This window comes from Mesocricetus auratus, unplaced genomic scaffold, assembly GCF_017639785.1.
Source record: "Mesocricetus auratus isolate SY011 unplaced genomic scaffold, BCM_Maur_2.0 Super-Scaffold_100676, whole genome shotgun sequence".
NCBI classification, from domain to species: Eukaryota; Metazoa; Chordata; class Mammalia; order Rodentia; family Cricetidae; genus Mesocricetus; species Mesocricetus auratus.
The window spans coordinates 173181812-173198207 of NW_024429266.1; the positions used below are offsets into that span (position 1 = coordinate 173181812).

The following is a 16396-nucleotide window of genomic DNA, read 5'->3' on the forward strand; positions in this document are numbered from 1 at the left end:
ACCTTCACTTGCTGTAATCCCCTTTTTAAAAGACAACAAAATGAAGTGAGCCGGCCTTCCCTCTCTCAGGCCCACTGTGAGTGACTCTTTTGCTTTTCCCGTCTTGTATCCAAGCCTCTCTTCGGCAGGCAGAAGCTGCTGAGCTAGGACATAAGGGCAGAACTTCCGCAGATGTACATATTTTTCCTTTTTTATGGCTAGAAGCTAGCAATGAACATTTCTGGTGAGTCACAGCTTGCTTGCTTTCTTTGGCTAAGAAAGGTGGGAATTAGGTTCCAAGAGACTGAAGCTGGAGAGGCCAAGCTTTGCCAAGCTGGTAAGTTAGGAAAATGAAATTAGCAGCAAGCTATCTCTGCCAGCTTCCCGGTTGGGGGCTGGAAAATTCCGCTTAGCAAACAGAACCCAGATTCAAGCCTGCAGAATCCCAGAGGCGCGTAGCTCTAAATCCTGTGTCCTGGGATCTTGGGATTTAGAGAGCAGAAGTACCTGCAGTTGACACCATCTTCACGCACCAGAGTTCCATCTTTGGTCAAGTACTAAAATAAAAATCCCTGCTCCATTAGAAAACACCTGGGCAATCTCTTTCCCTGCAAGCCTCTGTGCCTCAGTTTATCTAACAGAAAAATGGATGTGACATATGGTTTATATAGAACCAAACAGAGGAAGAGCCTACCCAAGGCTCATCTGGCCAGTTATTTCATCCTTCAACTGTGGGTCCTGAGTTAGGACCCACCGTGCCTAGCCTCCAAGTCCCTTGTCTGTCCAAGAGGGGTGATGACACCTCCTCTGACTCTCTGTGTTCCACCAGAATTCTTAGAAGGATATGTGAGCTAAAGGTTTGGGAATGAATTTGCAAAGTAAGGGTCCTATATAGTCCTTAAAATCCGCTATTATCCTACCTACCTAAAGAATGGAGAAAAAACTAAACTCCTACATGTATCATGCCCTTTAAATCTACTCATCATTCTTAATACATAAGTAGGGTGCTGTTGATGCCCATGTGATATATACATATGTGTGTACACACACAAATAAGTCCCAACCTGGTTAAGAGTGTGTGATTCACTGATTATGATCTGAGGAGTCCAGGGAACGCGTGTGGGAGCAGTGAAAACCAGAAGGAAAACTAAGAAGAGGAGAAGAGGCTGCAGCCATCATGAAGAGCACATTGCAAGGTGAGCTTCAAGAGCCCTGCCACGGACCCGGCCAGGGAAACTGGTGCTAATGAAAGGGAGAATACGGGAGGTGGGAGATGGTGAAAGGTGGGAGGCAGAGGATGGCGGGAGGTGGAGGATGGGAGGCGGGAGGTAGGAATTAGAAGTGACTGAAGGTATCAAGTGGAAAACAGATGCTCGAGATACAGGTGATGACATCTGGAGCTGACGGATGTGGAGGACGGATGATGTAAATGACAGAAGATGGATTTTAAAGGTAGAATACAGAGAGTGGAGATGGCGAAGGGTGGAAGAAGGTGGAGATGGCAAAAAGAGAGGACGAAGGTGAAGACGGAAGGGGGCGGTGACACGTAGTGGAGATGACAGAAGGGGCAGGATAGAAGGTGGAAATGACAGAAGCGGGAAGAGTGATGTTGGAGGTGAGGGAGGGTGGGCATTCTGTTTCTACATTTGAGCTGATAGAAGCTGCGGGATGAAGTTAGAGGTGAGGGAAGGTGATAATTTTTCTACAAGGGACTAGAAATGGCCCCCAGTGTGAGCTTTTTGCTAACACCAGGATTATCACATTCCAAAACCCAGGCTCAGTATCTCCCTTTCATTTTAAGTGTGTGCCTGCGTGAGTGAGTGTGCGTGTGGTGTGCACACAGAGGACACAGGTATCCTACCCTACCCCTCTACATTTCATCCCCTTGGAGCAAGGCCTCCCGCTGAACTTAGAGACAGGTTGGCACCCAGCCTGGGTAGTCCTCCTGATTCCTCCCTCTCTGAAGTGCTGCCCTAGGCATGTGTAAGCACACCTGGTCGTTATGTGGGTTTTGTGAATTTGAACTCGGCTCTCCACGCTCAGATACAGAATGTTCTTACCTATGGAGCCATTTCTCCACTATTGTTGTCTTTTTCTAAAGACATTTACAAAGAATTTTCCCTAGTCATAGATTTCTTTTTTAAGATGCTTGCCATAAATAGAAGGTACCTGAGAAAGTAACTTTAAAGGAAACAAACAGTGTAATGCATTCTCAGGCAGGTGCTGAAGCCTGAAGATTGCTGAAAGATTAGAGAGGCGTTATCAACACAGTAACATCAAGGAGGCTTTCTCCTCAAGGCTGAATGAGAATTGGACAGTTATGACTCAGGGAGCACCAGTGAGCTTTCCTTTATTCTGAGGAGCACTGATCAGTTCTATATTGTTCTATAACAGAGAAATAGACAAAGGGGCAGAGATAGACAAAGAGACAGAGACAGAGAGATTAGAAATGCCCCCTTTGCTTTCAAATGCTTAGCAGGATGAAGGTGGCATGCCAGATCTACAAACTGTTTGGTTCCTTGCTAATCTGACCTGAACTTTGTGAGACCCGAGACTAGCCAAGCCATAACAGAGGCTTTTCATAAGAGCCTTTCCCAGATCCCTGATGCTCACACAGGTCTGGTTAGATGATGACTCTCAGCAAGCATTAACCTATGCAGAGAGGCAAGGAAACAGACAGAGGCTGTGAGGGAACCTAGAAAATGCAACAACTTATTGGTGTGATTCGGGCCATGGGAGCAATTATAACTATCAGTAGAGACACAAGCCCCACATGAAGAAGGCTTCCTGCATCCCTACCTCTCCTGCCCAGACCTCTCCACCCCAGGTCCTCGGCACACCAACTTTAAATTACACATTGCAAAAATGCTTTTCTGACAAGCAATAGCCTGGAAGGCTAAATCTCAATTCTACTATCATTTTAAGACACACTGCAGCTGTGAAAACTGTGGCACTTCTTCCCCAGGAAAAGTGTTTTCATGGAAATGAAGCCAGTTGGGATCCTCCCTCTAACTGCTCTGTGAAGCTGGAAGACAACTCCCAACTGTGCTGGCACTGAATATCTGCATAGCCAAGCACCACCCAGCTCTTCCCAAACTCTGACTTTCCCCCCAAATATTTCTAATGTGTTTGAACAAAACTTTGTGGGCCACAGAGCAGTCAGCATCACTTAACCCTGGACAGGGAATTGTCATGAGGCATAGTCCCCTGAAAGGTAAGAACTACCAACAACCAAAGGAATCAGAATAAAGGGGCCCTGTCACCCCAAATACAGAGCACTATTTGAGTGGAACGTCACTACACTATGGGGTTTGTGTAGAACAGAGTTTTGCAAATGGGGCCCCAGGGAGCACTAGTTTGTAAAGTATAACTATTTATCCTGGGGAGGGGAAGTTCTATGGTCATATATAGCTTTCAGAAAGAAGACAGCAGGCTTAGTACAAACCTCTCAGAGCCTTGCACACGCTGTGCTGGGAACATCTTAGGGACTCATTAAGAGTAGTCAATGGGCTCGGCACAGCAATGCGCACCTTTAGTCCCAGCACTCAAGAGGCAGAGATGGGTAGATCTCTGTGAGTTCAAGGCCAGTCTGGTCTACACAGTGAGTTCCAGAATAGTCAGTGATTTCCAAATATAGAATTCATTTTATTTTTTCATTTTTGTTTTTCTTCCCCCACCAAGTGTCCCAAAGTATTGGTGTTTTAGAATATACAGCTCTTGGGAAGAGCCTTGGTCACAGGAAACCTCTGCCTCTGCAGACCTAGCCAGCTTGTTTGGACCAGACCACCCATCCTCCTGAGAAGCAGGGCAGGGCACCTATGTGCTGACCTTCATGGCATCTTCCTGCCCAGGGTACCTCTGGTTCCAGACCATCAGAAGGAAATGTGAGGCTCCTCTAGGCCTGCTTCCCAAAGGGCAAGAATGTGACTATTATGCTGGTGACAAGGAAGGCAGCTCAGCATAGCCCACAAAAAAGACTGAAACAATTTGCCATCTAGAAAACCACCTAAGTGATTGGTCACCAGAACTCCCAGAAAGGCTTACTGATGCCCCAGAGCTTCTGATGCCGGAGACTGGGGACTCTGCATTTTGGAAAAGCCTCTACTTGACCAACCTCCACTCTCCAACCAGAAGGCTACTGTCAAGGTCACTCTGTCCTCACAGCAATGTAGCACCAAATGCCAGGTGGGAAGCACTTTGCTCAAATGGTTTTCACCAATGTAATGAAGTCAAAATACAAACTGCCCACTAGAGCAACTCTAATTACCAGTGAATATTTACTCAAGAAACATTTGTACCAACCACGGATCAATCCTTTTACTAGGTTTTAGAAACCCTTGTTCACTGGCCATCTTCTCTTTCAGACTTTGAAACCCAGTGCTCATCCACAGAGGACAGACAAAGCCTCAGTCCAGGATGCTGGCTCTGCCTCATTCCCATCATAAACCCTCCCCATCCTGAGTCAGTGAACAATGACAATCTGGATCCCCCTCCTTCTCTACAATGTCCAAACTCCCCCAGGGGAACCCAGGAACCAGCAGCAAGCCTGTGGACATAGGGGACAAGAAATCAGTTCTCTCTTTCTGCCATATGGGTTCTGGGGATGGAACACAAGTTGCCAGACCCTTAAGCTGTTGAGCTGCCATGATAGCCCCTAGGCTTTTCTTTAAAACATGTGCCACATGGAACTGGACCCAGCTAGGTCTGGCCCTAAATTTAGCACCTTCCACAACTGTAAACATCCCCAGAGCCCAGGCAGATTGGGAAAAACTTGGGCCTTAGGGAGAAGTACCCACAGGACAAAAGAAAACACCCTGACCTAGAGCAGAAGGACCTGGGTTTCTGTCCCAATTCTGTTCCCCACTTGCTGCGGCATCTTCAGAAAATCAATTCTCTCTCTGAGCCAAGTCTCTCAACTCAAGTAAACTGTGCGAACCAAGAATTAATAAGTTCCCTCCTCCCAGGAGCTCCTTCCCTGTTCTTTCCTTTCCCTCCCCCTCTTCCCTTCCTCAGCTGGCTCACTGCAGTGACGATAAAACAAGCCCTAGGCCTCTCCTCCAGTCCCGAGAAGCAACCTGGCACTTTGGGCACCCTGAAGTGAAGAATCTATGAGACAGCCTGGCTTCTCGGGACGTCTAGGCTAACGGACCAGAGCACAGCACAGACCCTGTAATCGGAAGCGGCAGCCAGGTCACTGGACATCCTGGAGTCAAAGGTGAATTAGCCTTCCTGGAAAACTCAACTTCCAAAAGCCATCAGGCTGGACCATCACATTAGCATCATGCAGAGGGTCTACCCCAGCTGCACTGGCCTGGGTGACCCCCTAATTAGACTTTCATAGTGAGACAAGAAGCCCACTTGGTCCGACTGACAGCTGGGGCTCCCATCCGTCTGGTGGATGAGTTAATGAACCCATGAGGGGCTAGTGAGGCTCATTACAGACAAGGTGAGGGAATAAGGGACCCCTGTGTCCTCAAGGCCTGTCCTCCCCCACCCCTCCATGCTCTCACTTAGGATATGAGGGGAGCTGGTTTCAAATCAAGAGGAAGGAGGGGCAGGTGATGAGACCCCAGCTGTGCACCCCCGCTGTGGGTAGCTCCAGCAGCAATTTAGGGTAACTGGAGGCCTTCAGAACCTGCCTGGTCAGTTAGCTTGGGGTGTGAGCAGTTAGGATATCGGAGGGTCTGTGTGTCATAATTAAGAAGGTAGGAAAGTGTTTGGCTACTGAGGTCCGGAGCAGCAAGGAAGAGGGATGCTCTGTGGACCCAGTCTATTCGACGACATTCTAAGGAAATAGAAGCTGAGCTGGTACCCAATTAAAACCCAACCAGTTAAAGTCAGAACGTGCTGAAATGAGATACAAGTCTCAGCTGTGCGTAAATGAAGGCAGCTCCATGCCACCCATCTACTCCCTACAGCATGGAAGTCATTTCCATCTTCACTTGGTGCGTGAGAACAATTAGCTCCTGGAAGCTGCAGTACCCCACCTTGCAGGACCTTGCAGGACCTTCCAGGTCAAGGTCCAGTCCTGGCTCCTCATCCACTCTTGGCCTCCTTTGTTCATGGCCTCTGCCAACAGCCCTCCTGCCCAGCACCACCTCCCATCCCAGGACCCACAGCCAACTTCTCACTTGAACTGGTGTTCCCGGGAGCTGCGGATCTTGGAGGAGAAGCGCTCGGCCAGCTTCTCCAGGCTGCGGGAATACTCCAACTCGATCTCAGCTTTCCTGCGGAAGAACTCCTGCAGGTCTTGCAGCAGCTGCAGCCGCGACTCTGACTGCTGCTCCAGGCATTTGAACTGCTCCACCAGCTGCATGCGGATCTCTGCAGGAGGCAAGGAGCTGAGCATCAGGCTGTGGCTGGAGACAGCAGTGGACCCATACTCCAGAACCCAGACAGAGCCCTGGCTTTGCTATGCAGAGATTTGGCAAGGGCCCCTTTCAGTCTAACCTACTGTTTCCGTGACTTCAGTTAGTCCATGTTGCCATCAAGGTTTCTAACTGATGTACAGGCCACTGGCTACATTGTTACTCCCCATGATTAGCAAATTGATTAACTTTTCTCGCAGGAATGAATTTGCTTAAACTAAAAGGCTATATATATCCATCACCCCAGAAAAGGGGGAGCCCTTACAGCCTGAGATATCAGAAATGAGTTCTGTGAAAATAACATTTTTAAGTCCTATTTACACACCACGACTAGGGCTTGCAAAAGGACCAGAGGCCTTACCCAAGAGGCTTATTCTTTGTCAACAAAATGGAAGTGGCCCAGGGAGAAGGGGTAAGATTTTTCTCATTAGTGCAGGCAGGACCCAGAGGGCATCAGAAGTTATCTGGAGCTCCAGTGCTCTCTGAGTCCTGCCTATACTGCTTTCAATTACCCTAAGCTCCTAACATCTCAAGTACCACTAGAAGAATCTAGTCCACGCTTGGACAAGCATCAACTGATGGAGCTGGGTCTGGGCAACCAGGAAGAATGTTCAAAAGCTGGGAGTCAAGGAAAAAACAAAACAAAACAAAAAACCTCACCTCAGTCCTTAAAACTCTTAACAACCTCAACACATCCTGGTGTCCTAACGGTGACAGCCCAACATTTTGTCAAGTCCTAACACTGTCACTGCCAAGGTTCAGGTGCAGCAACCCCTTCCTGGGTCCTCAATAGATCCAGCTCTTCAAGATGACCCATTTGCTCTTCACTGACAACCTCAAAAATACTCCAGGTTCCCCTCTGCCTAAGGGTTACATTCACCTCTTTAGCATGGGTTCCCTCCCCTTCCAAACCCATGAATCACTCAGGCCCACCCTTGAATGGCCCAGTGTTCCTTTCCTATCAGCATCATCTAAGAGCAGGTGTGCAAACCGGCACAGAGCCACCGGGGACATAGCAGGACTTCCCAATGGGTTTGCAGACAGGTGTACGGAAAATCAACATGAGGGCCTCATTCCCATAGCTATGCTCTCCAGCTGTGCCTGGGAATGCCACCCCCTTCCCACCTCACCCTTCACAATGGTTCTGTTCCCTATTTTCCAGAAGAAAAACCAATGCTTCATTCACCCAGAGTCTAACTATGATGGAAGACCCCAAAATAGCAAAAATGTCTGGGTGTCCCAAAAAGAGCAATTTCAAATATTAGTGCTAGAATCCCTTCCTTGAGTCAAGGGACCACAAACCCTCTGTGCTCTGATTAATTAGCAAATTAAATGTAACTTTAAAATCAAAATGTCTATTTTAATTGTATATATTAAAAAGAAATACAATAATCAATTTATAGTTTTAAGCATAAATCTATATTAAGATAAAATGTTGTGGAGAAAATTGAAGGGAAATATGAATTCAAAAAGATAAGAAATTATGTAAAAAGTTTTATACCTTTGGGTTCTCTCTTGGATGGACAGTGGAGAATACTGATGAATTGCAAAATTCTTCCTATGACCTGGCAATTCCACTCAGACAAATACCCAAAAGAAGTCAGTCCACCCAAAAATATGTTCAAGAATCAGAGCTGTTAGCTGGGCGTTGGTGGCACACGCCTTTAATCCCAGCACTTGGGAGGCAGAGGCAGGTGGATCTCTGTGAGTTCGAAGCCAGCCTGGTCTACAGGGTGAGTTCCAGAACAGCCTCCAAAGCCACAGAGAAACCCTGTCTTGAAAAACCAAAAAAAAAAAAAAAAAAGAATCAGAGCTTTTTTAAAAAGATTTATTTATTATGTATGCAGTGTTCTGTCTGCATGTATCCCTGCAGGTCAGAAGCAGACACCAGATCTCATTACAGATGGTTGTGCGTCACCATGTGGTTGCTGGGAATTGAACTCAGGACCTCTGGGAGAGCAGTCAGTGCTCTTAACCTCTGAGCCATCTCTCCAGCCCCTGTAAGAGCTTTTTAACCAAGTATTAGAAGTAGTCACCTTCAGGGGCATATTGACTCCGAGGAAGAAAAGTTTGCCTTCTGGGGTTCTGGGCATGCCTGGGCAGAACATGGGCCAGATGAATGGAATTGCACCCTAGATGTGTATTTTTCTGGATTATGTAACACTTCAGGAGAAGACAACTGAAATTGAGTGTTATTGAGTTTAGTTTAATTTACTTTTAAGAAAATGGTGCAATGTTATTCTAAAATGCCAATATTTAAAACATGACAGAAATATATCCATTTTAAATGTTAGCTAGAACTGTGGGACAGCAGAGATTTTTGAGCTCATCCTGAGGGCAGACAGCAGGAGCCCCACACTGCTGCTTTGCAGCCCTGGCAGGAGGGCCTCCTTCCAGCAAGACCTGGTGGCCCCACGGGTCCACCACCAACCCCAGCACAATGTAGGACTCCTGGCATCACAGACAGATGATGGCTGTTTTCATTCATGCAAACCCTATGTGACGTCTCCACATGTGAAATCCAAGCTCTGAGTGTGGATTCTCCCAGAGCAAAATAGATCCATCAGAACACAGTACCTGTCCAACAAATTGCTACTAATGCTTATCACATTCCTCTGCCCAGCCCACAAAGCAGCTAACTGTGAGCACCTCACTTGACACACAAACACACACTCATGTCAACACAAAGTTCATGCACAGAACATAGTACATGCCACATACATAGCATTAACCATACACTACTTACCAAACCCTCAGCAAGGCACACTTAGACAAAAGTCACATTCCAACACATGCCATACATGTACACATACCTATACACACACACACACCACATTCACACACACAGCATGTATATACATGTCACACATACATTCACACACACATATATGCACACACATATACACACCACGTACATAAACATATGCATACGCACATACACCACATGCACACACAAATACATACATATACACATGTACATACACCACACACACTTGGTATGGCTCTCGCTCACTATCAGTTTTTACATACAAGCACAGAGTGTGACTCTGGCTCATCAGTTTCTACAGAAGAAGAACAAAGGCTTTGTGCAAACTAGGCTCGGAGGCTTGGCAAAGATCACATCATGAACTATCACCAGCTGCACAGGCATGTGATTTCATAGGCCCATGTGTATAAACGGATGGAAATGCTGTCACTTGTAAGACCCGGCTGCTGTATCAATACACAGCTGTGACATCCTGTTCAGATATCCTCCTTCCAACTTTCAGACCCTCCACTGTTAGAACCATCTCGATGATGCTAGTGTTTCAAGGCACTTCTCATGTAAACCACGGGGCATCCTAGGAGGAGGGTACTACTAATGTCCCCAACTTTACCTCTGTAGGTGAGGGGGTAGTAGCTCAGAAGAAACCATCAGGTCATAGTCCCAAATGCTAGTGCAAAGCCGAACTAAGAATTAAACTCATCCCTCAGAAGGTGACAATAAAGCTTTGGATACTATGATAGACTGAGATCCACTAAGAGCTTGGTGTTTTCCATGTTAAAACAAAACAAAGCACAGCCCACTGTGAATTCCCCCTCTTCTGCCCCTAGCATCCTGTGCATAACAAGAAGATGTCATTTATTAGACCACTACAGGGCAGCATCAACAGCCAGTGTTCTCATGTTTTGAAGGAAAAGCTCATAAATCATACTGCAGTGACAGGAGACAGTTTGGAAGAGGCAGAGATGCCTCCCCTAATGTACACAGCCAGCTAGAGCCTCTAAAGGGGCATGCAGAGAACCTCCTCCCATCCCCTTCTGCAGCCTATCCCCCTCTGTAACCCCAAGGGAGTTACTTCCCAGTCTCCTCATCTCCCCTCCATGAGGTTGCTAGGGGCAGGCTAGCCCTTAGCTTTCCTCCTTGAAGACTTCAAAGAAAGAAAAACCAAATCAAATCAAAAGGAGCTGCTCCCCAGGCATAGCCTTGTGCAGTAGATGCCCCGCCCCAAGGGGGAGGCATCCAACCAAAGCATGGCACAGTGAGACAGAAAAATCAAGGGGGTGGGGCAGGGAGAGGGAGGGGTTGGGAAGTTGGGCCAGGCTTTGGCCTCAGCCCCTCCAGGCTGAAGACAACTTCCCTGACTCCTGGGTACAGCCTTCTAATTCTTCAGATGGGGGGGGGGGAGCTGGGCGAGGGGACCCAGGCCTCCTGAAGCATCCGTCTCCCCATGTCACTGTCTTGGTGTATTTCTCAGTAGCCACACACCCCCCCAGTTGCTTATAGGGTAAAGGCCACATGTCTCTGGCATTCGAACCCTGTGAATCTACAGCTTGCCCACCTAGTCACATTCCAGCTCACTCTCCAGGCCACGGTCTCACCAAGGCTGCCACCCACAGCAATAGGCAGGGCCATGCACTGTGCTTCACAGCCACAGCCTCCCAGGCAGAAGATCCATGGAATTAGGAATTGGAACTTTTCTTTCCTTTGTTTCTTTTTCCTTTTGTGTTTTGTTTTGTTTGTTTGTTTTCCGAGACAGGGTCTCTCTGAGTAGCCTTGGCTGTCCTGAAACTCACTTTATAGACCAGGCCAGCCTCTAACTCACAGAGATTCACCTATCTCTGCCTCCCGAGCGCTGGGATTAAAGGTGTGCGCCACCACGGGCAGCTCAAGCTTTTCTTACTGAAAAAACTACATCGGGCAAATTCAGGTTTGCCCAGACCCTGGCAGGCGGTGCAGGGAGCGCCCATGGACTCCACCCGCCGCAGCTTCTCTTCTCATTTTGATTTTTAAAGTTACATTTAATTTGCTAATTAATCAGAGCACAGAGGATTTGTGGTCCCTTGACTCAAGGAAGGTCTTCTAGCACCAATATTTGAAATTGCTCTTTTTGGGACACCCAGACATTTTTGCCATTTTGGGGTCTTCCATCATAGTTAGACTCTGGGTGAATGAAGTATTGGTTTTTCTTCTGGAAAATAGGGAACAGAACCATTGTGAAGGGTGAGGCATTTTTACTGGCACACTACATTTGTTCCACTGAAGAACTAGCCTAAATACGCTCTCATTTTGAGCCTTATTTTATCTCGGTGCTCTGTCTTCTGAAGAGTTTAGACTGTAGTTTTTAATTGACAAGTGACACCATTATCACCCCATGCCACACAGCTAGTTTCACTGCCCTCGAGTGAGCTGTGGTGTGCCTCGTCACCCTTTCTGTAACCCCTTCCTGTGCCCACCCTATCCCCTCACCACCCATGTGTTTTCCTGTATCCCTCAGTCTTACATGCCCCAGCACACCTAGAGCTTGACCCTTTCAGCGGACAGACTTCCTGACCAGCTGTTTCTCAGCAACGTGCATTTAGAATGTTCCTATATCATTCTGTAACTTGACGATTCATTTCTTTTTATCATAGAATAATATTCCAATGTACGGGTGACTGTTCCGTTTGTTTATTTGTTTATGTACTGAAGGGCATGTTGAGTGCTTCCTAGTGTAGGCAACAATGAACGAGCTGTCACAGTGATCCAGATGAAGGTGTTTGAATAAACATATATCTTCAACTCATCCGGGCAAAAGACCCTTTCAAAAGACAAGGTTCGTGGTGGTGCACACCTTTGATCTCAGCACTCAGGAGACAAAGGCAGGCAGATCTCTATGGGTCTGAGGCCAGTTTGATCTGTGCAGCAAGTTCCAGGCCACCTAGGACTACACAGTGAGACTCTGTCTCAAAACAACAAAAACTCGGGGGGGGGGGGTTCAATTTTTGAGAATTTTTTAGGTTTATGGAAAAAAAAGGATTGCACTTTTCTAAAATTTTGGGTTAATTAGTTTCATATGTATGAGTGCTTTGCCTGCATTTACATGTGTTCACCATGTATGTGCATACCAGCTACCTGTCCACAGAAGTCAGGAGACAGGGCTGGATCCCCTGGAACTGGAGCTACAGATTCTGGTAGTGAGCCAAACCCCGGTCCTCTGCAAAAGCAGTAAGCGCTGTGCACCACTGAGCCTCTTCAGCCCAAAGAATTGTACTGTTCCGTAGAAAAATATGTGGCAATTTTATAAATGTTTAACATGGTCATCTTCAGTTGTACTAACTGTCTACAGTTGAAAGCATTCTCATCCTGCTTTCAGTCCCATAAATTCCAGCACAGAACTTCCAAGCCAAGCCGAAGAAAGGGCTCAGCAGATAAAGGCGCTTGCCACCAAGCCTGATAACCTGAATTCAATCCCTGGAACCCGCTAACCTGCAAGTCGCCCTCTGACCTGCTCGATCGCGCACAGGCACCTACGAATGCACATGCGCGTTGGGCTGCTTAGATTTGCTTCCTCATAACCCTAGGCTGCGGGGCGGAGGATGGAAGTTTGCAGTCAAGCAGAGCTGGCCCCAGCTGAAGTTTAGCTGTTGTGGAAGATGTGCGGGTGGCAGAGCAAGTGATAGGGCTCGCCTTGCTCTTGTTATTGGTTGGTTGTGCTCATCTTGCTCTTGTTTTTGGTTGGTTGTGGTTATTTCCCACAAGAAAGGGAAGGAAAATAGCAACCCAACCTGAAACTTGATGCCAAGCTGAGTTCTGGGGAACAGGTCTGGCGAGTGAGACCTGCCAGCTTGCCTGAAGGCCCCTGGCGCCAGCCTGCAGATCGCCTCTTGGGTTACGAACAAGCCTACCAGCTAAAAAAACGACATACCAGCTAAAAGAGCATTTTAAATGCAGCTCCCAGCTCCTGCCTGATCTGCTCTGTGAGACCTGTCTTAGGAATTCAGGGGTCATCCTGTAACCCTAGCACTGAAAGGTCTTTCACGGTTTGAACATCTCAAAAAGCAAGATAGTCTGCCCTCACCCAATCTCAGTTTCCCAGACCTTATCAGGATGGCAAGCTAATGGGGCCTTGCCTCCGTGTGTAACTCTCCTGGTTGTCATGATCTTTTTGCAAGACTGTTGGTATTGTCTCCCCACTCTGTAGATTAATCAACTAAGTCTTGGGAGGAGAAGACATTTGCCCAGAGCCACCTAGAAAGTGGCAGAACCAGCTCTCAAAGGGATCAAGGGACCGACAAGATCAGGACTCGTCCCTCACAGGATCTTGCCCCACTTCCTGTCTCCACCCCACCTAGGTGTGTGTGAGCACAGGGCCTGGGCCTGACTGTCCATCCCAAAGCATTCTGACTTTGAAGGACAGACCCTCCTGTGGCGAAGGTCCTCAGCTCTGTGGGACAGCAAAACAGGCTTTGGGGACCTGTTCATGTGTTCAGCATTGAGCTGGAGCAGGTTTCCTTTGTGAAATGGAGATAATACAATCAGCCCTGTATTGTTGCTACAACAACAACAAATAATAATAATAATAACTTAGAGACGTCTCCTGGCTCTGTGTTTGACATTTGTTAACACCATGTTACCTGACTAACTCAGTAGCCACTAGCCATGGATGGCTGTTGAAATTTTATTTCACTTTTACATGCATGTGTGATGTATGTGTGTGTCCACATATATGGGGTGCGTGTGAAGACACAAGGTTGATGTTGAGTGTCTTCCTTCATTGCTCTCCACCTTATTTACTGAGGCAGGATCTCTCACTGAACTCAGAACTACCCATTCCAGCTAATCTGGTCTGCTAATCTGCTCCAGGGGCACACACCTCCTACACACTAAGACTGTAGGTAAGCCACTATACCTACCCAGCGTTTATATCGGTCCTAAGATCCAAACTATGGTCCTCACACTTGCATGGCAAGCACTTCACTGGCTGACTCATGCCCCCAGTTCTAACTTTTATTAAAACTAAGATCATTCTGCCACCACACGGACCTCATCTCACGCTCTCAGACTCACACGTGGCAAGTATACTGCAGACTGCTTCCATGGGAGAGCGCTGATGTAAGACTCAACAGAATTTACTCATTGTACCCATTTCCTTGCACAGCAGCAGAAACCCTGAGACAGCAGGATAGCACTGGATCCCATCACTCACATGTGTATACATCTGCTCCAATGAGAGCAGGTAGTGAGGTCCACAAACTCCCAGAATATCAGGGTGAAGAAGACCTTCATTGCCCAGCCCCAAACCAAGCATCCTGACAGGGCCCCTGCCCTCTCATTCCAACCCCAGAGGAAATGGTGTGGCCAGTCAAATCATCCATCCAGTGTCACTGAAAATTACCTTACCTATCCTCACCTATCCTATCACCACTCTAAAGCCTGGGTGTCCAGTTACTGAAGAGGGTAGGTGACTCTACCTGTCCTGCAGTGTTGATGCCACATTGGACTAGAAATAACATGCCAGGCACCTAAGGGACTCTAGGCACATTGCATCTGACAGGTTCTGGGGACAGCCAGCCTGCTTTCTAAATCTGCTTGCCAATGGTGAGAACTGGTACGTGCATAAAGCATTTCACACGGTACCTGGCACACAGTAGGGATGCAGTGAAGGAAACATCACCGCTGTCATCATGTACCAAGAGCACCAAAGGCTCTGGTCACAGAGCTATCCCCCAGAGTCCACTTCTGTTTCAGCTGCCCACAGCCCCACAAGGAAGGCTATGTGATCCCACCAACATCCTTTCTCCAGCCTCCCTTACATGGAGAAGCAGCTTTCCCTTGGCAGCCCCCTGACCAACTCTGTGGCCTCCTGGCAACCAAGGGCCTCAGCTGCAAGGTCCCAGGCAGCTGCTGCAGCAGTTACCCTGGCAACCTGGGTCCAGGCCCAGATGCATTTGCTTTGTCTTTGAGCAGCAGGGAGCAGCCCAAGAGACCAGGAGACTGCCCCTCTATGAGTGGGTCCCTTCGGATCCTTCTCTGCCCAGGCTAGCCAGTCCCTGGCAATTTATACTGTCTCCTCTCCCTCCTTCCTCTGTCCAAGGGTCTCTACTTTCCGTCGTTAGCTTTTACCAAGCTAGGCAGGTTAGCAGCCACCAGCACTCTGGCCATGGAAGAGGTAGTTATCACAGCATTCCATAGGTGAAAAAACTGAGCAAAACAAAGCGAAGAATTCACAGGATACAAACCAGACTGACCCGGAACCACTGGAGGCTCTGCCAGGTACAGCCAGGGTTTAGCAGGGCTCCCCAAGGGAATCAGCCCCAAGATGAAGCTGTCTCTCTAGCCCGGATAAATGGGTGCTATAGTGGCCAAAGACAGGTATGGCATCAAACTTGGCTGCACTCAGAGCTTGGCCTGGACACTATCAAGTCATGTGACCTTGAGCAAGCCACTGCATCTCTGGCCTGTGGTTTTCTCGTTTGCAAACGGGAGGGAATTAAAAGCAGGCATTTGTGGAATTTAGTATTTTCCATGGATCTCGGCTACAGCCTTGGGAGACAGCTTTCCATTTCACAGAGGAGAAAGGGGCACAGACAGGAGGTGGCTTGACTAGCTTCACCTGACACTGAATCTTTGGGCTGCCTGTCTTATATCGTGTGCCAGAGATCTTCCCCGAACACGTCAGATGTGCTACCCATCAGCCTGCTGATGCGTCGTCATTACTCCTTGGGGAAGCAGAGAATCAAAGCCTAGCAACTCCAGGGGCTTTGTTGAAGCAAATCCTATCTGCTTGCAGCTTTCTGAGCAGGTGGGTCCGCACACGCTGGGAAGGAGCTGAGTGACATAATTTGCACTTATTGCTCCACTTCTCACCCCCACCCACAAAAGACCATGGTCTGCGGGATAGCACTTTAAAAGGTAAGAGTTCTTTTGTAATGATGCTGGTGCGGGATAGCACTTTAAAAGGCAAGAGTTCTTTTGTAATGACGCTGGAGACGCTAACCAGGAAGATCTTCCTCATGTAAGAGGAAGGCGTGCGTTCCCCAGAGCCCCCCCCCTCAATAATTAGCATCTCATATACATATCTGTGGCCAGGAGATGGGGACAGGAGAGTCACACTTCGTACAACCATCCAAACAGGGAGATTCAGTTCTGCAGTTCCTGCAAGCAGGAAGCCATCTGCAAAAAGATGCCATCGAAATCTGATGAAGTGGGAGAGAGAATTTCCCCTAACATCTGCACTGTGTCCAAATAATAGCCAGTCCCTGCCTTGAAGTAAGACTTCTCTGCATTCCAGATGTTCAGTGAAAGG

The 16396-nt window shown here is 47.8% G+C and overlaps 1 protein-coding gene across 4 annotated transcripts in view; it reads right to left on the reverse strand.

The window, feature by feature from the left end:
- The window catches only part of Srgap3 (SLIT-ROBO Rho GTPase activating protein 3), a 217162-nt gene that overhangs the window by 97091 nt on the left and 103675 nt on the right, over positions 1-16396 (reverse strand). For all 4 annotated transcript variants that reach the window (XM_005066160.4, XM_005066159.4, XM_040738194.1 and 1 more), the window contains exon 2: positions 6111-6303. In XM_005066160.4, the coding sequence (XP_005066217.1) occupies positions 6111-6303 (193 nt within the window). The remainder of the gene's footprint in view (positions 1-6110; positions 6304-16396) is intronic.